The 23,340-nt window shown below is 35.6% G+C and overlaps 1 protein-coding gene across 11 annotated transcripts in view; it reads right to left on the bottom strand.

The window, feature by feature from the left end:
- LOC114454909 (syntaxin-binding protein 5-like) overlaps positions 1-23,340 on the bottom strand; it is a 170,799-nt gene that overhangs the window by 45,520 nt on the left and 101,939 nt on the right. For all 11 annotated transcript variants that reach the window (XM_028435824.1, XM_028435822.1, XM_028435820.1 and 8 more), the window contains exons 7-17: positions 21,178-21,261; positions 16,800-16,923; positions 12,443-12,518; positions 10,954-11,108; positions 9,566-9,638; positions 8,279-8,426; positions 7,805-7,872; positions 4,579-4,619; positions 3,009-3,223; positions 1,865-2,034; positions 1,171-1,296 (exon numbers count right to left, since the gene is read on the bottom strand). In XM_028435824.1, coding sequence (XP_028291625.1) covers positions 1,171-1,296; positions 1,865-2,034; positions 3,009-3,223; positions 4,579-4,619; positions 7,805-7,872; positions 8,279-8,426; positions 9,566-9,638; positions 10,954-11,108; positions 12,443-12,518; positions 16,800-16,923; positions 21,178-21,261 — 1,280 coding nt within the window. The remainder of the gene's footprint in view (positions 1-1,170; positions 1,297-1,864; positions 2,035-3,008; positions 3,224-4,578; positions 4,620-7,804; positions 7,873-8,278; positions 8,427-9,565; positions 9,639-10,953; positions 11,109-12,442; positions 12,519-16,799; positions 16,924-21,177; positions 21,262-23,340) is intronic.

Genomic DNA, 23,340 nt, shown 5'->3' on the forward strand with positions numbered 1-23,340 from the left:
AAGAAACCATTATTCATTCACACTAGTCACTCACATCAGTCATACCGGTGGTGGTAAGCTACATTGTTGCCACAGCTACCCTGGGTCATGCTGACCGAAGCGTGGCTTCCATTTCTGACCACCACCAACATTCATGCACAATTCATAACCATTCATGGGTAAAGTGCCTTGCCCAAGGACACAAGGACATTGACTTGGATAAAGCGGGATTCCAACCCCCAACCCTTCGGTTTTTGGATGACACTCTACCACTGAGCCAAGATCGCCACATCATCAGAGGTGTTCCTTTGAATCAGGGGATGTCTCTGCCTTTTTAACACCAGACACCCTCATCATCGGTGGCCAGCTACAGGGTGATCAAGCCCGGGCTTGCATCCCATAACTGTTTCTCAAGGAAGTGTCTGCTCTTTGATCTCTTCCTTTGGAGTTCTCTTTAGCTCGGTGGAGTCCTCTGCAGGCATTTCTGCGGTTGTACTCCTAGTAAGTGATGTTATTTAAGTTACGGGTTCACCTGTCCAATGCCCAATCATGAGAAGCCTAGTTGTTTTATTGGTAAAGCCCACGGGAATATGCAAGACAGGGGGCGTTCTCTTCCCTGAGTCAAGCGTAAAGCTGATATTTATGGAATAACACAAGACAATCAATCAGAACTTTAGATGTCAAACATGCCTCGGCTTGTTCTGAATTGCAAACGTCAAGTCCAAAGGGACCCGACAGGTCTATCAATTTACATGGGCTCAGGTGCTGCATGATAAATGACGGATCAGGTGATACTTTACGATGAGCGGTAAAAAAGTCGTGATCTGAATAACGTTTGGCTATAACGGAATATGTCTAAGAAAAAAATCGGGTTCCGTTAAGTTCGGGCTGAATTCTGTCGGTCTTGGGCCTTTTTTGTTTTAAGGCTCGATTACAGCTGTAGTGTGGACCAATCAGTGCCAGGCTGCAAAGAAACAATAACTTTTTTTAAATCACATAATGTATTTACAGGTGTTTTATTTTGAAAAAAGTCTTACTTCAGTTTTAAAGATTGTCACTCACTCCTGCTTTGATGCAGCGAATCAAGCGCAGAAAGGCTTTTTAATGTGACCACACAGAACTTCAGTGTAGACATTAAGTGAGAATACACACACACACACACACACACACCAGTATAGAATATCCACTTACAGGCCATAGGCAGAGTTTATGTCCAAGCTGGTGATCTGTTGTGGAGGTTCTCCATCAATCCACTGCAGCTGAATGACCAGCTCAGACTGGTATCCTGGAGGAACCCGAACCATCCGCTCCTTCACCCTGAAAGCAGACATTGAATAACATCCAGTTCTTAAAAGGGTAACTGTAGTTAAAATGTATCTAACAAAAAAAACGTGTTTAATGTATTCCAAATACATAAACAAAATATGTGAACCTTTTTATAAATAAAAAAAAAAACACGTTAAAATGACTTTTTAGAAGGATTTTAGACCTTCTGGCCTAAACTATGGAGAGCCGTCACTTTGGACGAGATATGATGCACTTTCTTTGATCGGCGGGGCCTGTCGCTTTAAATAAATGGGTGCATTGTGGGAGATAAAAGTGCAACAAGTTTGTTTACATTGTGGGAAGTGTGTAGTACAATATGTGCCCCTTAGAGTAATTATTGATTATAGGGTCAAAAAAATGCTTTATGTCCCTTATATAAGTTATCATTCAAGTGCAATATGAATATAAAATCTTCACCAAATATAGACTTCATTCCATTAACTTTTTGGGCTGGGATCTATATCAATATATTGATTTTGGATCAGCATAAAAAGACAAATTTAACAATATCTTATCATTGGCGTAGTTTACAAAATGAAATAAGTTGATGTTGTCCTACTTGAGACAGGGGGTGCTGTCTTTGTTCCCCTCTGGCGTTCTGTTTCCAGCGTTGACTGGCTGTTGGTGATGGGGGGAGTGGGAGCCGGACTCTGTGAAGCAGGGGTTGTTTTCATTCTCTGATGGAGAGATGACGTCCTCTGGCTCACACTGCAGTCGGACCTCTAACGACTGGGGATGGACACGAACACACAGAAATACACATTTCAACATCTTCTGTCACTCACACCGTGAGCGTTCACTCCAGTCCCTACAGAATGGGGTGGAAAATGTAAAAACTCACTCATTTTTTCATAGCTGACATTTTTTGTTTGACATTTTGCTCACTTTCCTCAAATTTTTATTTCATTTGAGACAGAAATTCATGTCAAACAGCATGTTTTATATCATTGTTACAAATTTGTACACAAAAATAAATCTAAATGTAAATGTTAAATTGAAATGTAAATTGAAATGTTAAATCTAAATCAAAATGTTAAATGTAAATCTAAATGTTGAATGTATATCTAAATGTAAAATCTATATATAAATGTAAAATCTAAATCTAAATGTTTAATCTAAATCTGAATGTCAAATGTAAATCTAAATGTTAAATGCAAATCTAAATGTTAAATTAGTTGCCAAGTGTAAAGCTAAATGTTTAGAAATTATAGAAAGTGGGCAGGTCAGTCCTGTCTATCACAAATTATGATTTGACATTTAGATTTAAATTTAACATTTAGATTTAGATATAACGATTTACATTTAACATTTACGGAGCAGTAAAGTGTTTTTTCTAGCTTTTTAATTTATTTTTGTTAATCTTTTTTTTTTTTTTTTTTCCCCACAGAAGCATTATTCTGTATGTAAGTATCAAGGATATGTATGTATGCATGACTGTATGTATCGTCTGACTAGAGTGTAGCCTGTTTATGCGCTGACCAATAAACCAAACCAAATCCAACATTTAGATTTAGATTTAACATTTAGATTTAGATACATTTTTCATGTTTACACATTTCTGACAATGATATAGAACACACTGTTTTACATGAATATGTATCAAATGAAAGAAAAATGAGCTAAATGTAAAATATGTCCACTATGAAACAGTGACCTAGTTGTTACATTCAACGCTCCATACTACAAAGCTCTAAACTACTTACCACTATCTGAGTGTTGGCGTCGTATTTGCTGAAGCGATACAGAATGATGTGAGCGGAGATGCCGACGACGCAGAAGATGCGACTCTGAGGGCACCAGCTGACCATCTGCACAGCGAAGGGGTCCTCCTCCACCAGCTCAGCAGCTCGGCCATCGCCGACCTTTGGCTTCTCAAACGCTTTGGAGGTTTTCAGCTTGTAGAGCATCTGCAGCGTGACTGGTCAGAGTTCATGGAAACATTACACTTCAGCGTGTAATGGCCATTAAATGGAAGAAGCTTTCTAAACAGGCAAAACATCATTTTTCAAAACAAAAGCACTGTTATTTCGGTGGTAAATTATGTTTGTTCTGCTGGTTAGTGTCCACAGAAAAATATGTAAAATAAACAGGAATTAAGCAGAGAAAATGTAAGTGTAGAAAGACTAAAATAATATTGTAATGAATGCATTTGTTACAAAATACATAATATGAAATTAAATAAAATATAATAAAATGTAAAACAAAATGTAACAAAATAAAGTAAAACTTAATATAGCAAAAATGAAGTCAAACAAAGTTAAAACATAACATGAATAAGCAAAACAAGACGTAACAAAATAAAGTAAAACAAAATATAACAAAAATAGTGGTAAACAAAGTAAAGTAAAACAAAAGGTTAAAAAAAAACCAAGTAAAACAAAATATAACAAAATAAAGTCAAATTAAATATAACAAAATAAATTACAATATAATAAAATATAATAAAACATGTAAAATAGAGCATTACAAGATAAATGGGATCTTACACAAAATTTGAAAGATATAAGATAAAACTAGAAAATGCATGTGCACTTCCTCTCCAATGGATGCTATAAAGAAACACTGCTGAAAATTTGTGTGGACATTTTAATTATTCACTATAAGTATAGAACTAATAAATAACTGAATAATAATAAAGAGAAACAATCTCAATCAGTTACGTTACCTCCATTTCTAGTTAAGTCGGTCCACTTAAGCCTCATGATTCTTCATAAAAATAGACTTCAATATAATGAAGTTGAATTTGTCACCTCTACCTTTGGATGAGATAATTACAAGCTCTGCAGCTTTGATTATCACAGTCGTATTTCACAATGTGCGTTCCTGGTGGAATGTGATTTTCACCGTATCGTCTGATAGAGCTGCGCTTTCATCTTAAAACACCAACAAGGAGGGTTAACGCTTTGAAAAATGTTTGTACACGGTTAAAAAAAAAAAAAAAAAAAGAAAGAAAAAGGTGTGTTGGAAAATAATGAGGTGGATCGTCGTAATCAAAGAACATGTCGACATAGTGTGCGTCTTCATCAGTTGCATGGTAAGAAAAAAGAAAATCTGTGAAATTGAGGTTAAATGAATTCCTCAGAAATGCTCTAAGGAATAACACAACACCGCTGCAGGATTTTTATTGGCCTAATGCTTTGGAGAATATTGCAGAGAAAAATTCATTATCAAGATATTTATAAAATATTTGTGATTGCATGGGTAGTGCAACAACAGAGAGATAATCTGAAGACAAATGTGTTCAGTTTAGCGAAAATGTAAAAGAAAACCTACTTGCAGATGCGTCCCAAAACTTGATCGATCCATCAGCGTGCCTGTAGAAAACACATGGTCTTAATGGGTCTTTATTAATTAAACACAGCATAGCCACAGTATGAGTTATTAAGACTTCATCTCTTCACGGTTTAAAGTAGCATTTAAAGCCATTATTTTGTCTACATGGGTGTTCTTAAATTAGTTAATACCTCTGCTAAAGAGGTCATGTTGTAACTGGTATTTAATTGTTCATTTGTTTATCTATTGGTTTGTTTGTTTGTCTGTTTGCAAGATTACGTTACAGGATTACAATATACTGATCTGGATGAGTTTGAAAAATCCCATTGACCATTGGCAGTTTGACAGTGTTGTTTTTTTTATTATTTATCTAAGCTTTAAAACAGTAGTTAGTGCCTCCTGAAAACATTTATTTCTATAGTTTTTATCATTTAAGGTCTCCTGATGTGGGACCAAGACTAACTCTTGTATTTTAAGTTCATGTTCTATATTAAGATCATTTCTACCATCATTTTGTGTGTTTTTGGTGTCATTTTGTAGTTGTTTGACTATTTTATTTGTTATTCAGTATATTTTTCTCTTATTTTGTGTGATTTTGTTGTCGTTTTGTGAGTTGCTAGTGATATTTAGTGTGGTTATCATTTTTAACTAAAAATAAACATTACAAAATCCCATATTTTTTACGTTTTCGTTTGTTAATTTGAGAAACACTGTTCTGTTGTGTGTTGTTGATTTTTTTGTATTTTTAATTTGAAGTGTTGTTATAATGTTATTTCTTTTGACCTGCAAGGGACTGCAGATGGAAAGTAGCCTTTGGCTAATTTTGGCATGTTTACGTTTAAATGTTCATTAAAATGCATTTTCCTTTTTAAATAAACAAATGAATATTATATCATAGTCTACCCTTGTGACATCCAAAGCTTTGTCGTATTACACCCACACATGATGGATTGCGTGTTAATAAAATATTTCATACCATTATATAGAAATAATATTCATATTTAGAAAGTAGAGGATGTTATTTTACATTTATCGGTACATACTGCTGTCAGTTCATATGCTTTATATTTCTAAATGTTAAACTTTGGTTTCCTTCCTACTGTGGTAAAATCTCCACACTTCAGACCATGTTGGCTAAAAAAGAAGAACTCAAAGCCAAAACACTTCAGGCCAAAGACGAAAAGTTCTGGAAGAAGTTCACCAAAGGGAGGAGGAGGATGTTGATGCTGGAGGCTCAATTTTAAGCCAGAGAGGAAACAAGGACTAAACTAAACTTTGCTATTTTCTTTCAACCGGGTGGTCATCCAATAAAAACCTAATTCTTCCATTTGAATATCCATAAAAAGAAAGATTACGTTACATTACAAAAATCTGAAATGTTTAAATGTTATCACTAAATCTAATAATAACACAAAAGAGCAAAGAAAAGCCTTTTACCTATGACAGATCAGGGTTGGGGTCAATTACATTTTTCAGTCACAACGAGAATATTTGCATTTCCTGCAAAGAATGCAAGTGAAGATGCAGGTGCTGGCCCATGTAGCACTGCATTAGCTTTGCATTAGCATTAGCATAGCATTAACCTAGTATTAATCTAACACTAACATTAGCACCATAGCATAGCATAGCATAGCATAGCATAGCATAGCATAGCATAGCATAGCATAGCATAGCACTAACCTAGCATTAACATTAGCCTAACGTTAACATTAGCCCAACAATGGCATTAGCCTAGCATTAGCATAGCATTATCATAGCAGTAACCTAGTATTAACATTAGCCTAGCATTATCATAGCAGTAACCTAGTATTAACATTAGCCTAGCATTAACATTAATCTAGCATTAGCACTAACCTAGCATTAGCCTTAGCCCTACATTAGCATTAACATAGCATTAACCTAGCATTAACATTAACCTAGCTTTGACAATAATCTGGAATTAGCACCCATCTAGCATTAGCCTAATGTTAGCATTAGCCTAGCATTAGCACAAACCTAGCATTAACATTTGCCTAGCATTAACAATTACAATTTCATTACGATTACAAGAGCAACAGAGTTTTAAAATCACAATTATAATTACACCATAATTGTAATTGATTTTCAAATACGCAACTACAATTATATTTGACCTTAACCCTGCTACAGATGCAAAGAAACTCCAGTGATCTTAGAAATGCTTTAGTGTCAGCAGTGGTAAAGAGAATCTCTCTGTGGGTCTCAGGATGACGGGGCAGCGTCTGATATTTGAAGCCGACACCCAGCATGGAAGCCTCACAACACATTATCGTCTCTGTCAACCTCCGAACAAAAGCACTATGGCCTGATAACGGCGTGATGCTGTGGTGGGCACACACACAATCACACTCCGACAGATAGGGCTATAAATACCAGTTAGAAACCACAGCCTTCAGCCCCCGTCATGGAGGTAGATTTCCGACCAAAGGGGGTATGTTTCCTACAGACGGTTCAATACAATGATTGCCAGGTGTTTTAGGCGAATATTAAAAGTTCATTTTGCAAATGACATTGTATTCCTTTTTTCAAAATTTCTTTAACCATTGTCCGAGCTTCATCTAAAGCAGAAATAGCCTTTTTTTTTTTAAGTACAATGTGGGCCACAAACATGAGATTGTCAAAATTCACATCAATAAATAGAATAGTGACTGATGTGAGTATTACAAACTGCACATGCAAACTGTTTTATGTGTTTGGAGTCACTTTATTCCTATTTTCTGTATTTTTCTGTCAAATTTTGAGTTTCTTAGAATTACTTCGTGTCTTTTTGCTAAGTCATTTTTTGTCTTTTTCTGACAATTTGTGCATTTTTTGAATTATTTTCTAGTCATTTTGTGTATTTTTCTGTCAATTTGTATGTTTTTGGAGTAATTTTTTGTCTTTTTCTGTCAATTTGTGCATTTTTGGAATTATTTTGTTGTCATTTTGTGTATTTTTCAGTTTTTTGCGTGCTTTCGGAGTTATTCTGCGTATTTATTTTGGGGGGCACACAAAGTTAGACAAAGAGCTCTATTTGGCCCAGAGGCCACCAGTCACCAACATATTTATATAGTTTGTATAAATGTTATGTATATTTCTTTATATGCCGACATGTCTTCCATGTGACCAATGTTCCATATGCACAGTTGCTTTGAATTCTGCTTGTCTTTTAAAACCTGAAAGTTTCTGACTTGTGTCTGAACAATCTAAATTTTTTACGTCTACTCACCCTGTGATGATGATCTCTGGATATGTGTGCGAGCCTAACATCCACGTTCCTCCACTGATTGGCCACTCCTCACATTGGGTACAAAGACAGTGCTGATTATCATCACAGTCCACTCACACCATCTCACATGGTTGATTTTATTCCAACAAAAAAAAAAAATTCACTTTCCCAACACAGGTCAGTAGAAAATTATGGGTCATTATCAAGCTCATCAAGCCACATGTATCATTTTAATCAGAGTTTATGAGCAATTATCTTGAAACGCAGGATTTTTTTCTACAAACTCTGAATAGAATCTTTATCATTATAGTTCTACTGGCTTTGTGAAGGGAGTGAAAGACCAGAAAGTCAAAAACACATCGTCAAAGAAAACCAAACCCTTCATTACAGATAATACAGGAACAAGTTTAACATTTTTGTGAACACTTTTGAGACATTTAAAGGTTATTACTGATGAATCATACACGTCTTTACCTTTTGGCTGTAGCCTGTTTTCTTGTGTTTGGCTCCTATAGAGTAAAGGATAGGGATGATGTCTGGTGGACAGTCTGCGAAATAGGCCGTGCAGGTGACGGGAGACTCGTGGACGTCCATGGGATACGGGTTCTCGAAGACAGGAAAACTGCATACGAGTCGTGGGAGAGAGCAAAATGTGACTGTGACAGCTGCGTGTGTTTAAAAACAGCAAAAATACATGTCGGTATATTTGTTTTTAGAGGTGGGAACAAGTCAACGCTTCTCAAGTCTCAAGTCATGTCACGAAAGCCCCAAGTCAAGACGGTCAAGTCTCGAGTCAAGGCCATTCAAGTCTAAGTCAAGCCAAAAGTCGTTAACTTTAATTCACAAGTCTTACCAAGTCATGAGCAGTGTTGGGTGTTTTTGTTCCATAATGATAAACAAATGAACAAATGATACACGGATTCAGTCCCATACCCCTTCAGACATTTAACCTAAAACCATGTACCCCTATTCCGAAACACTTAAAAAAAACACAATAATGTAATGTCATATAGAATGTAGCCCTACAGTTAGGGCTTAGAACTCTTTAAAGACAAATGTTGCTCTTTAATGTTGACTTTAATCAAATTAAAACGTGATTTTGCCACTAAACGCTCTTGATACTGTACATCTATCTTAAATAATGGTGCAGCTTCCTTTATGATAAATAAATAACACACACATATAAAGTAATTTGCTTTTACGCCCCTTCTATTTATTCCTGTACATGAGGTTTGCTTTAGGGAAAAGACAATTTCCTCTTTTGGTCTTTCACAACAAAAGCCCTGGATATAGGATGTAGAGATGATAGCAACAGATAACTTTAACTACTGTTTACGACTTAATCCTGACAGACAAGTGTACCTTTATTACATAATACTAAGAAACACCATTGCTATTGGATGTAGAGCTGTTATTTACATAAAAGCTTTTTTGTTCACAATCCTTGATAAAAGTACATTTTTAACCCAAAATCTGGACACAATCTGTGTAACTAACTTTGTGCTGTCAGTACTGGAATAGAACCTTAAGTTTTTTCTTTCTTTTTTAAAAAAAATATAACACATTGATTGACATGATACCACTGACCATCTGCTTGTTTATTTCCACACCCTGCTGTCAGATGCAGCGCTAACGTATTCAGATATTTAAACTACACACACTCATCATCATCATCGTCATATATCAACGCGTTCCTAAAGTGTGGGTTTGGTTTGTTTCCGTTTGTTGAAATATACAGAACATTATCACAATGTGACATACTTGCTCTGCGTTAGATCCACAACTATTAAATCTTTTTCCAAAAGCACAACCACAGCGTACGGATCCTGGACTTCTGCAGCAAACACGAAGAGCAGAAAAAATATACGTGTTACATCGTTATAAACAAACAAGAGTTGGTTTTTAATGCAACACTAACACTTTTGTTCTTCATTGTCACTCAGGGTTTAAAAACAAAGAACAATTTTTAAAGTAAAACCTCAAACATAATCGTGGGCATTAAAATGTGCTGTGTCGTTTGGATATTACATCATTCATTATTAGCTACACGCACACCTAAGGAGGATTAATTCGATGGCATTTTGACCCCTAATGTGCTCAGTAATCTTTTGTCTTCATAAAGACTTTCTACACTACTGTATAAGCATTACGCACAGATAGGCCCTGCTCTGCCTAGGCTAGCTACATTTTAGTAATGACATTGTTTTTTTAAATTAGCATTATAATATTCATGATTTAAAGCCAAAAAATATTCTTCAACCATCGTCTGAGCTTCATCTAAAGCAGAAATAGGGGCAATTTTTTTAATCACAAATGTGAGCCACAAACATGAGGTTTTCTGATCCAAGGGCCACATTATCAAAATTCACATCAGTAAAGAGAATAGTGACTGATGTGATCTGAGTATTACAAACTGCAAATGCAAACAGTTTTATGTGTTTGGAGTCATTTTATTCCCATTTTCTGTATTTTTCTGTAAAATTTTGAGGTTTTCGGAATTCCTTGGAGCAATTGTTTGTCTTTTTCTGTCAATTTGTGCATTTTTTTAATTATTTTGTAGTAATTTTGTGTATTTTTCTGCCAATTTGTATGTTTTTGGAGTCATTTTTAGTCTTTTTTGTCAATTTCTATGTTTTTGAAGTAATTATTAGACTTTATCTGTCAATTTGTTTGTTTTTGAATTATTTTGTGTATTTTCCTGTCAATTTTTGTTTTTTTAAAAAAAAATCAATTTGTGTCTTTTTGGCATCAATTTGTGTCTTTTTGCCATCAATTTGTGTATTTTTCCTGTCAATTCATATGTTTTTGGAATTATTATTTTTTTGCTCATTTTTGTATTTCTCTGTCAATTTGTGTGTTTTTGAGATTAATTTGTTGTCATTTTTAGTATTTTCTGTCAATTTGTATGTTTTTGGAATGACTTGGTTGTCAATTTGTGTATCTTTCTGTCAATTTGTGTTTTTGAAGTCATTTTGAGTATTTTTGTATTAATTTTGCTTATTTTTCTCTATTTTTGTGTACTTTTGGAGTTGTTTTGTGTATTTATTTTGGGGGCCACACAAAGCTAGACCGAGGGCTTTATTTGGCCCGCAGGCCACCGGCTGCCAAGTATGATCTCAAGTAAAACTTATATAGTTTGTTCCACTCACCGTTGTTGTAAGGCGTCTCACAGAGCACCAGGAACTCCACTATAGGATAGTCCATCTCAAGCACAGTAATAGCTTTGCCGTGCATGATTGTTAACGTCGGCCGTCGTCCTGCCTTATCGTACGAAAGACCCCCAGAGAAGATAATAAAGGGCTCGCTGATGCACAGAAAAAGCAAAAATATTGAGCAAATGTTAGTTTAAATCTGTGTAGTGTTAGCCAGGTTTAGCCCCCTGATCAAATATCGACAGAAATAAATTAGGAAAAAAAAGCCTAAGTCTTTACATTAGCTTTACGGGCACAAAGTGAAGACTTTTTTCCTCCAAGAAACAGAATAAACTGCCAAGTGCAGAGACTTGAGTCAGTATGCCAAGAGCCAAATGGTGATGACTTGTCCAGAGACGCTTCAAAACAACAGCTTATCTGAGGTGGCTGTCGTTTACACTGATCAATATCTATCAGAAGTAGTCCCAGAGAGAAAAAGCAGTGGAACCAGCAACGTGAACTACTGTGCGAGCCCAAGGCTTAGTTTCTACTGCCTGTGGGCACGTCTAACACACTCCTGCAACTGTTTGATAAGATATGAAATGTTTATGGAAATGTGTTGGGACCAACTGTACACATCATAAGGATAATAGTGATAATGCTATTGCTTTTTAGTATATAATGACTTTTTTGTTTGTGAAATAGAAGAAATAATGGCACCAAATGTTATTTTGCAACTAATAAACTGGAAAATAATAGTGATTATGAAGTGAGGACAAAAATATGCACTTACACTACTAAGTATAGTAGTAGTATAGTACAGTACGTATATATAAATCCAAAAAACAAGTGTGATTGATAGTATTAGCTGACTGAACTAATAAAGAGCACAAAAAGATTGCATACACTTTTTAGGCTCTCATGTTGTAGCACGTAATGGCCGCAAGCGAAAAATTTAATTTTTAAATTGTTCGTGGAAGAGTTGATTAAAGATATTCTTGAATTACAGCAAAAAAATAAAAATTAAAAAACGACAAAGCAGGAGAAATGCATACAGTATATGTGAAGTTGAAACCACCAGAAGGTATTATGTGCATGGCAACTGCTGGTGTAAATAAAAGTGGTAAAAAAATAAAATGTAGATTCTGTACATTAGAACCCTACATTTGATTCAATATCTGGCCAAATTATTTGGGTCCATAGTTTAAGGAAATTAATTAATATTTAGAGGTTGCCCAAGACACTTAAAAATGGCCTCATACTATAATATAGTATTTACAGTTATAGTAAGCCAAATGAAAAAGGCATATTGGAATGATTTGTGGTTTTCTTCCATAAAAACAAACTGAAACTTGCAAAAAAAATGTCTAAATTTAGTCAATTTCCTGTGCAACCTCTAAAACAAATTACTTCCTGAATCATCATCTTGATACCAAAACCTCATGCAGGGTTCGAATGGAGGTTATCTGAAACTTTATTTTTAAAAGTAAATGTGTTTAAAACTCACCTATTTCTTGAGGTCTTGTATTCCACTTTAAGGATGGGCTTACACGACTCTTTCCTCCCATCCTTTTGTATCTTTCCTGATAAAACAATGAACAATATTCATAGTTACTAGGATCAATGCCTTTAAGTTTGTAGTAAAGTTGACTTCTTTCACAAACACATAATGTATTATTTAGAAGATTTTAAGAAGGTGATGCATGATCAGAAAACAGGAAAACCTTTGTGTGAAACACAAAATATAACAAAGGATTATTACAAAATATTGGAAAACTCATTGGAACACATCCAAAGGGAGCTGCAACTGATAAAGTTTTTAGTTCAACACTGTTTCTACAGCTGGTTTTTCTCCAACCCAGGCTTTGCATTAGTTGACTGTTTGATTGTCAAAGTGATGACTAATTCCACCTTTGAAAAACATCTATTCAAGCCAAAGCTTTGCTTCCAAATCCTTGAAAAGTTTGCAGCGACCCATTATGAGAGCTAGCTTTTTAAAGAGAGGGATTTTTTAAAAAGCTACTGTTGATGAAATCAGTTTTGCTTTTTGAGTCACTTAGCACGAAACCTTGGACTTTTCAGTCATGGAATAAACTGAAAAGCACTTCCTGAACAAATGGCACATAGAAAATCACAAACAAACGTAGTATTTCTAAGTAGGTTGTTTCGGGGGTGGTTTCTATTCTTCCTTTACAATAATATATTCATCATTCAGGATGTCTGTTAGATTTAGTTTGTCTAAAGGTAATTAGGGTGACCTTAGATCCAGTTTTATTCAAGCATGTCCTCTTTTCACGTCTTGTCCAGGGATATTTATTCAATTTAATGAAATTGACAAGGTTTCCAAGGACCCTTGAACGCATCTCAGCGAACACGTTCATTTAAAAAGACTGTAACTATGCTAATATTTGCTCTATCTGAAAAATGTCACCAGTTTCTGAAAGCTGAAAAGTTGGTCTTTAAAGCCAATATGGTGTCATTGCGGTAATTTTACTCACACGTGACATAGTCTTTAAAGATGGTACTTTGTTTTGATGAAATCGTCACACGCAAAGTCCAAGAGAAAGATAATCATTGAAAAGGTTATTTATTGAAGTGTATAGTTAATGATTTTTTACTCTTCTGTAAGCCTGAAGTTTTTTGTTATAGTTTTTGTTTAATTTTTTGAGAGATCTTATTGTGGTATATATGAGATTTTTCAAGGGCAGATTGTTAAAATGCTTAATAATGGTGAATGACTTGTGTCACCACTGATTTCTGTTGTTTTTTTGTCCTTGTTTATGTTATTCCGTGGGTTATTTCGGGGGTGGTTTATTTTTCTTGGTTCACGGGCGTTCTCTGGTTGAGGCTATGTTACGTTACGCATATTTATTATTCAGGATGTCTGTTGGATTTATTTTGTCTAAAAATAATTAGGGTGACCATACGTGTGGTTTTACCAGCACATGTCCTCTTCTACCGTCTTGTCCGTAATCAAATTAACCGGGTTTCCCAGGGACCTTGAGTACGTGGAGTTAAAACACTTTAACTCAGCTAATATTGACTCAATCTAAGAAATTCCACCATTAGAGTAATTTTACTCACATGTGACATAATCATTAAAGATGCCGCTTTTTTTTTTTTTTTTTTTGACGAAATGGTGACACACAAGGAAAAAAGAAAAAAGACAAGGTTATTTATTGAAGTGTACATTAAATGATTATTTAATATTCTGTGAGCCTTGAGTTCTTTGTTATAGTTTCAATTTACAGGAGGTGATGCTTGTCATTATTTCAATGATTGAGAGATTTAAAGAAGGTATGTATGAGAATTTTCAAGGAACAGATTATTAAAATGCATGATAACGGTGAATGACTTGAGTCACTACTGATTTCTGATTCTTTTAAAGTCTTTGTCTTTGTAAAATAATTTTTTAAACCATATGGACAATAACAACTTATTTATCTATTATATTCTATTTTGCCCTTACAAGATATATTCAAGAAAATGTTGAGTACTATGCCAAGGTTGGCTCAAGTTTCCTCTTTGTTGGAAATCTAAATATGGTCACCCTTAAGGTAATTGGATCTTTCTGGTTCAGCACCAGTTAACATGTTGAATATGTGATTAACTGAGGCGATGTTTGAAAAAGCAATGTTGAGGCTAAGTGAAGCTGCTCAACTATTCCATCCAAGCTTTGTGAGGTCATGGTTTGTTGTTTGGTGACAGTGCAGTTAATCCTTAAACTGACTGTGGAACATCAGAGCAACAACAGCTAAAGGCTAACGGCGGCATTCAGCAGCAGCCGCAGCAGCTAGCTGCAAACCAAAACAAACCAAGCAAAAACCAAGCAGATGGGAACATTTGGCAACCCATCACAGAAGTGCTGGGTGTGATGGTGTAATGGCTGGCTCACAGCACATATTTGTTGACTGGCAGGGCTTTAGTTATCCCCAGTGGGAGAGACACCTCATATTCTCATTTTACTGTCAGTCAACGCTGCTAAACCTCAAATATTAAAGGAAGATTTTCTTCCAGACTCGACCTGACAAGCCGCCGCTGTGATCCGTGTTATTTTTTAAATTGACTTGCAATCCAATATTTAATAAAGTGTTAATGAGTTTGCATTTTTTTTTTTTTTTTTTTTGTTGGTTTGAGCACACATTGATTGCAGGTATTCCCTCTGTTGGTTTTAGTGCCTTGACTAATGAGGGATGTTTAATTAAAGTCTTATTTGTGGTCTTCAGTCTAGATTTAGTCAGATAAAAAGCAACATCTGTTGACATAAAATAGAGAAAAATATAGCTATAACACTACTTTTGGTTTTAATTAGGGTACGGCATTTTTTTAATTTGAACGATTCCGGTTTTAATATTTCTTATTTCGATTATGATTCGTAACGATTCCCGATCTTTTAAGAGGGAAATGTACAATGAATGTATTGTATATAATGTATATGTATACTTCTTCATGTTTTGTTTGCTTATTTATTACATGATGTATTTTTTTTATTCTTCTCAGTATTTTATGTGCAGTGTTTAATTTTAGATGTGAATTGTGTTTTTTTTGGCTGGGGTTGCTAGGAAACAGTGTGACAAAGCTCTCCTGTCAATATCTAACTTGTACTATGATGTAGTGACCAACTGGTGACATGTAGGTGGCAGCAGCGCACCTTTGGATGAGAGATAACCCGTGATAAGCAGAGCTCAGAGGGAGAGGAAAGGAGTTTACGAGACAGAAAACGGCGTTACAAGAGTTGATGCTGAAGTTCACAGCAGCGCACACTCGACCAGAGCATGTGTGGAACTAAGTAGACTATTGAGAGTGTTGTGATGGTGAGATATACGATCAAAAAAATGGGGCAAGTGGTGACACTCGGCCTGTCCGGGAGGAGGAGGAAGTTGCGTGTGTAAAGAATGACGGGGGGAGAGACTTGGAGGAACGCCAAAATACAGTAAGAAATCCATTCAACTCTGCCCTAGATAACAAAGTAATAATAATTTTGTCATCAAAAGCCCAGTCTCAGTGTTGTGTTTGTGGTTTTATAGAAGGAAACCAATGTTGAGGTGTCCCTAAAGCAAAAAAAAAAAAAAAATTGCACATTTTTCTCAGCTTTTTGTCACAAACTGGCGATTTGTGTGAAACTTGCCTCTATTCAACTACTGATTACAGAAGAACGAAACAAGCTAGAAACAAAATTATTTTTCTTTTTTTTTTTTATAACGGCTGGCACTGAGGTGGGGTAGAAATTTTGAAAATGGCTGGCAATGAATGAGTTAAAAGTTCTGAAAACAATTTAAGTGAGAAATCGACCAAGTAGAATATCAACATGTGCTCTTTTGATCCATAAAACTAACAGAAACACATTTCACTTCTGATATTCCGGAGACCAGCCATTGTGGTAGTGAGAAAAGTTTCGGTCAATTCAAAAACAAGAGCCCTATTTACAAAAGTGGTAAAAAAAAAACGAATGGAAGACAAGAAGAAATGCTTTCTTTTTCTAAAAGGGGATGAAAAGGGCAATTTTACATTCTGCTCGCAATGCATCATGGGGCGGTTGAGTATGACTAGTGTGCTCACCGTGCATACTTAAAAATGTTTCCATATAGTATACATCTGGGTATTTGTCATGTACTTTAACGTGAATGCATACTAATGCATACATACTAATACATACATACTAATGTTTATGTCAAACATAATATGAAACAATATGTTACTTTTTGAAATTAGATTTTTTTCTATAACAATAAAAATATGAGTATAAAATGAAAACCATGCAACTACTCACATTATAAACAGTATCTATCTCCATATTATACACCTCACAGTGTTTCATTGGCCCAGTATCTGTGTGTGCGTGCGTGCACATGTGCATGTCTCACCGTGAGGGAACGTGACCTGGAATGGCTTGGTGGTGTTTCTGAGGTTCCAAAGCGTCAGGCTGCCGTCCGAGTGACTGCACATGAACTGTTTCCCTTCGTGATGCCAGCTGACAGAGTGGATGGCCTGCACCGGGTGAGATAAAAAGAAACGCCAGTTCACAAACACCAAACACACACGGCTTTCAGTATAGACCTATGTCTTGATTCTCATCCAGCAACATCAGCGGGAGGCAGTTATAGAGCAGGTCTGAATTTATTCTCATGTTTAGGAAAAAAGAAAAAAAAAATGCAAAACTAGGATGAAAAAGTCCTGGAACAGATGGCAGTGCCAGCAGAGACGCCTGTGCAGCTTGAGTCAACAAAAAGAGATGCTGCAGAATTAAGTACAAACTATACTGACCATGTAATCATTACTTCAGCCTTGAGTTTTTAAGTCAAAACAGACAGTGAGGAGGTTTTATTTATTTTTTGTCAAAAAACTAAATATTTCTATGCTATATTTCTAAATCAGCAATTTTAATTGTACTTAAATATGTTTTAAAAGAAGTAATTTGTTGCATTTCTACACCCGAGCGTTACAGAGTAACTTATTATTGTTTGTATAAAAATGATCAACGGACATTTTGAAACTACAAAAAATGAAATGACCAGACAATAATCAAATATATCACATCATAGCCGACCAATCAGATTAATGCATGTTAGTTTCTCAGGTTTAGAGTTCATAATTTACTGTACTTAGAGACTGAGCATTAAAAAAAAAAAAAAAAAAAATGAATAGAATTCATTGGTTTAATTTGATTTAAAAAAATAATTGCACAGTTTGGCAAGCCTTTCTGGTGCTTTTGTAGAAGTTCCAATTGTGCAAGATTTGCTCTACTTACACAAGTAAAATTACTGATTTAAAAATATACTCAAAAAAAGTACAAGTACCCATAAAAGCAACTTAATTACAGTAACGTGAGTACTTGTAATCTGTTACTTTCACTATTATGGTGAAGTGTGGAGTGAAAGAATAATGCATTTAAAAGAAAGTAAAACTAAAGAGAGAATGTTATATAACTGTCGAACCTTGTCATAATTTTATTTATTTATATATTTTTTTTAAATTTAAAAAAAAATGTTTATGGTCTTGGTCTTGACTCGGTCTCGGCTCCCGGAAGTCTTGGTCTTGTCTTGGTCTCGGTGCATTCTGGTCTCGGGCAAGTCTTGGTCTCGGATTGTGTGGTCTTGAACACAACACTGTTTTATTTTGAAAAATTCACACGACCGCTCTAACACATTTCACTAGCGCTTGATGTGGCAAATCTTTAACAAACACATTGAAGGCGGACACACACACACACACACGCACACACACACACACACGCACACACACACACACACACACACACACACACACACACACACACACACACACACACACACACACACACACACACACACACACACACACACACACACACACACACACACACACACACACACACACACACACACACACACACACACACAAAGCTAGGCCATTGAAGGTGAACAGTGGTAGATAAAACAAAAAGTGAATAATTTAAAATTACCTGGTTCCAGTTTAATCTGTTTTATTGAACAAATAGAAAAACTGAAAAAATCTTACACGCACAACACGTTAACAGGATAATATTCCCTTTGTCTTTGCCAGTAGGAAAACTGCTGTGCTTTAAAAAAAAATGTTATTTCAGTGTTAAAATGTCAGCTTAGACTCAGTTAAAGCCTAATACTCTGATCGGCCTCAGCAGGTGGCCATTATTAGCCACTTTTTAATCATTTCAGAGACTTTAAAATTAGGTTGAAAAGAAAGGGGGCGTGTGTTTCTCTGTCAGCGCTAAGTGCTTCAATCTGTGTTGTTGAAAAGTGTAAATGTGTTCACTGTGTTTCCACTCACCTGGTAACGTGTGAGACAAGCATGCCTGAGTGCTCCCCAAATGAAGCAGGGAAAACCGCACACACCAAAAAGGTACTTAACATTTTTTCTTTTGCTCACATTTTGCTCTTTTTAATTTTTTGACCTTTTGTCCTAGTGATTATTCTCAAATATACTACATTTAAATGCACCAAATGAAATCTAATCACATCAACAGAAATCATTCTTTTCAGTGTCCTGTTTGAAATGACTCGATTTTTATGGGTTTGTATTAGAAAACATTGATGTCAGCCTAAAAAGATTTTTAAAAAAACAGCAGGTTCACTTCACTTTCCACCGTGCATAAGATACCTCCGCGAGGAAATAAAAAACTCTATTATGCATTGGTAACTATCTTTTCTGCATTCATTTTGTACAAACAAACTTGGAGCGCACCAATAAACGTGACATCAATGGTCAATTAAAATGAAAAAGAATGGTAACTGGGTGAGGCTTATTGCCTGTGAGGCCTAACATTTACTCTGGAAATAAGAAGCAGATTAGATCTAAATTCAAATGCATGTAAATCTCTCCACCTGCTGAGAAAGCAGTGCTGGTTAAAGCTGTCACACCTTAAATAATTCAAAACAGTCACACCCACCAATTTTGACATTTGCACCCACTATCAACAAAATGAGACTTTTAGACACCATTTGTCAGTCGCTGAGTTTTATCCTTTGCTGAATTTTATGGTTTACATGCCAGGGTCAACATTATTAAGTAACTAAACCACACAGATTTTGCCTTGATTATGGGCGGGGCTACAATTAATAAACAGCCACTTTATACTTTAAAATCACCAAAGAACAATCTATGCTATGCTAACTAACCACTCAATACTCACTATAGCTCTCTATTCACAATTCTCTCAATCCATCCTGTTCGCGACAGTTTGCCGAATCAACAAGTTTTTATAGGAGGGGCGGGGCCAACAGTGTGGCTAGAAGACACCAAAACATTAAAAAACACCATTCTCAGCCAAAAGCTAAATTGGATTGTAATAGCCTCTTATATACAGTATATCCATCCATCGTCTGCCTCTTATATAAAACTATTCAAAGTGTTCATTTAAAGCTGACAGAAAGTTATTAAAATATTCTTTGTATTTAACTTTGTGTATTAATTATAGATGAATTCCATGATAAATGTTAGTTAATACATTATTAAGCAGTATTTAACAGTTAAATAATAAGTATCTAATCATTATAATTTATTATCTAATATTACTGAATATATCGATTAATGCATTAACCCTCTGGAGTCCATGGTACTACTGGCCGTTTGACTACTTTTGATTTTTACCTTTATATCTCACCATAAAAACAGTTTATAACTTTCCTTGTTTGGTATCATTTTTTTAGCGCAACTTTAGCTGTATGAATTTATAGTTCATTGATCAGTTTGACATACTGTATAAACACAATGGACTTAAAATCACACAAAAACACTAAATTCGAGTGGAAAAAAATGGGTCTTTTACTGTGAGAACCACAAATATGTTTAACAAACTGATCTGATAAATGAGAATGCAAATATAAAGATTTTAATAATATTATTATTATTATTATTATTATTATTATTATTATTATTATATAATCATTATTATTATTATTATTATTATTATTATTATATAATTATTATTATTATTATTATTAAGCATTAATTAACAGTTTAATAATATGTTATCAATCATTAATGTATTACCTAATAATAATGCATTAATAAGCAGTTAATTCATGTGTTTACTGCACAGAGTTAATTAATACATCATTAAGCATTAATGCAATTTACATAATGTCAAAATTCATCCTTATGTACGCGTACTTAATATGCATTCATTAATATATTAGTAAAACGTTATAACGTCTCTAGTAATCATTTACTTATGGTGTTTATTAAGTAAGGTGTTACATAACATTTGCAACCTGACAAAAACCAAAAAGCAATTAATGATGGTTAACTGTATAATGCTTATGAGGCACTCCTATACATTTATTAAGGTTTATGTCAGCTTATTAATGCATTATCTGATATGTTAATTCATGTTAGGTAATACATTATGATGATAAAAATAGTAATACACTGTTAATTAATGCTTAATAATGCAGTAACTGGGGTACACGTACCCCTACGTGTACTTCAACACCTCTGAGGAGGTACAGAGAAACATTTGTGAATTTATTTTTTGACATTATAGATTTTTTTTACATGCACACATTTCTCATATTTCTCATTCATCAATAATAATTCTAAATTCAAGGTTGATGTTGGACGAGACAGAGGAAAATGTTTAGACAAACCTGCAGACACACATAAATAATGTATGACATGAGCTAAGGGGTACATATAATAAGAAATACAGGCTAAGGAGTTATTGTAAAGAGTTACCGAAACCTCTATAAAATCTCTCCATTAGAAGAACATGATGGTAAAGCATACCTCGTCATAGTAGATCCTGAAGTCTGCTTTCTTGGCGCGGAGGTCCCACTGCACGATGGTCCCACTTTCAAACCCTATAAGCAGCTGCAGCAGTGCCGGGAATAGGGTAGAAACAAGTGATAAAAGATGTATCAGAATCAGTGTACATTACATAACTCCCCTTGTTGCAGTAGTGCCAGGGGGCCCGTTTGTTACCAAACCTCTAATTTTGAAAGTTGTTTCAGAAGACAAAGTATGACATGAAGTCGTGTTCCACAGTTTTAGACACAGTATTTCAGCAACACCAGAGCTGTGCTTTCAGCTCATTATTTCCAGTACATGTTGGCTCAGCACAGTTACAGAGGTACGACTCAGAGGCTGAACGAGAACATCAGTCCATTAAAACATTCCCTACTGTACAGACTCCACATGGTCTAAAAAGTAAAGATCTGAGTGTGGGCTTTAAGTGGAGCAGCGTCTTTCTCTGTGATCAACCGTCAGATTGTGGTTCATCTTTATCATGAACCAACATGCTTGTGTTTCATAGATGATTGTTCGGTTCTGTTTGAACCTTTATGTTTTGAAAACCGCCCTCATGTGACTAACCACCCAAATGACAGCTTTGCACATTGGGGTTCAATTTATCCACACAGTGAAAGAGAGTAGAGAATAGCTGTCACAATCTGATCACAGATCAGTGGAGGGAGATCAGGATAGACAAGCTCCTGTGGAGAGGCAAGACTGAGAAAGACAATGGTTAGCAAGTCGAAACTAAAGGGTACATGTACCGGCACTAGTCGTACAGAGCTTTCCCAGCACGACTAGTGCAACAACCCATCATCAGTAGGTTAAAACGAACCTATCTCACGATGGTCTAAATTCGTACGGAGGTTTCCACGCACGACTAGTGAGTAGGAGAAAAAGTAGACTTATCAGAGTTGGAGTCTGGAAGGACATAAAGTCATTTTGTAAAAGGAAAATTTTCAGTGTTGTGACATCCTTACGAGATGGTGAAAGACACAAGATGGCGTCGTCTGACCTTATCCTGACTACTGTACAATTAAAATTACCTGACTAAACCTCTAGTATCGTATCTATGATGTTTTGATAGAGCTTGCAATAAAAATGCCGTACAGTTACCCTTAAAATGAGATATATTGTTCAAATAGCTAACGTAAGCTGTTTAGTGCTAAAGAATATGACATTGCTGACACTACGGTTCTGTTTTTTAACTTATTTTTTAATATTAAGGTTTTCTTCAACACTTACAGTGGAAAGGTGTAACACATATATCGTTAAGTAATCAACTTGGCGGTGGAAGTGGTGATGGCAGCGTCCTGTTCCGGTCTTCTGTGATTTGTCCATTTTTCCCATTTGCTATTAACTTTCCTCCACAGTGCTCACCCATCGCTCCACGGTCGGGACTTTACGTACTGATCCTCTCACCGGTCACAACGGTTTTTAAGAGTGCATTCACACCGATGGATCCTAGAACTTTTGGTTTGCTTGGATAATCCGTCTCTTTTGGCCAAACAAAGTCTAGAACAGATCAAACAGGTGAATTCTAGAGCGATTGTTTCTGTCAGTCTCGGAGCATTTCCAATCAAAGCCAAACACAGGAAGTATCAGCGATGACATAGAGCACATGGCATTGTGGGTGATTGGTAGAACCGGCGCCAATGTGAAACAGGGCTTTAAAACAACTAAAGCACGCCAACTTGTTGCTGCTCCATTGTTAAAAGTTGTGAAAGAACAAACGAAGAAAGAAAAAGTTTCTTGGCACTCTTGAGCGCTCGTTTTGACCCATGGAGAGCTTCATTTTCAGGTTCTGTTTGTCTGCCTAGAGAAGTCTCAACTGGTTAGCTCATGTAACGGCACCAGAGGCTGCTTGGAGCGGATCAGAAGCGGAGCTCTGGACTCAAACCGAGCCAAACCAAGGTGATAAAATCATCAGCTGTCCTCAACCAGTGTGAGTGCTCCCTAAGAATCATTTAAAATTGAAAGTGTCTATTTGTACAATTGCCATATGGACAACGCCCGGTGCTATTGGTACGTTTACCAAAGTACACGTACGTAGCGTCTTAGGGTTAGGGTTAGGGTTAGGTTATAACCCTATATCGCAACAATTTTTAGGGTTAGGTTTAGGTTTACGGTTAGGTTTAGTCTTGGTCACGTGACCTAAAC

The sequence above is a fragment of the Gouania willdenowi genome, chromosome 21 (assembly GCF_900634775.1).
Source record: "Gouania willdenowi chromosome 21, fGouWil2.1, whole genome shotgun sequence".
NCBI lineage: Eukaryota > Metazoa > Chordata > Actinopteri > Blenniiformes > Gobiesocidae > Gouania > Gouania willdenowi.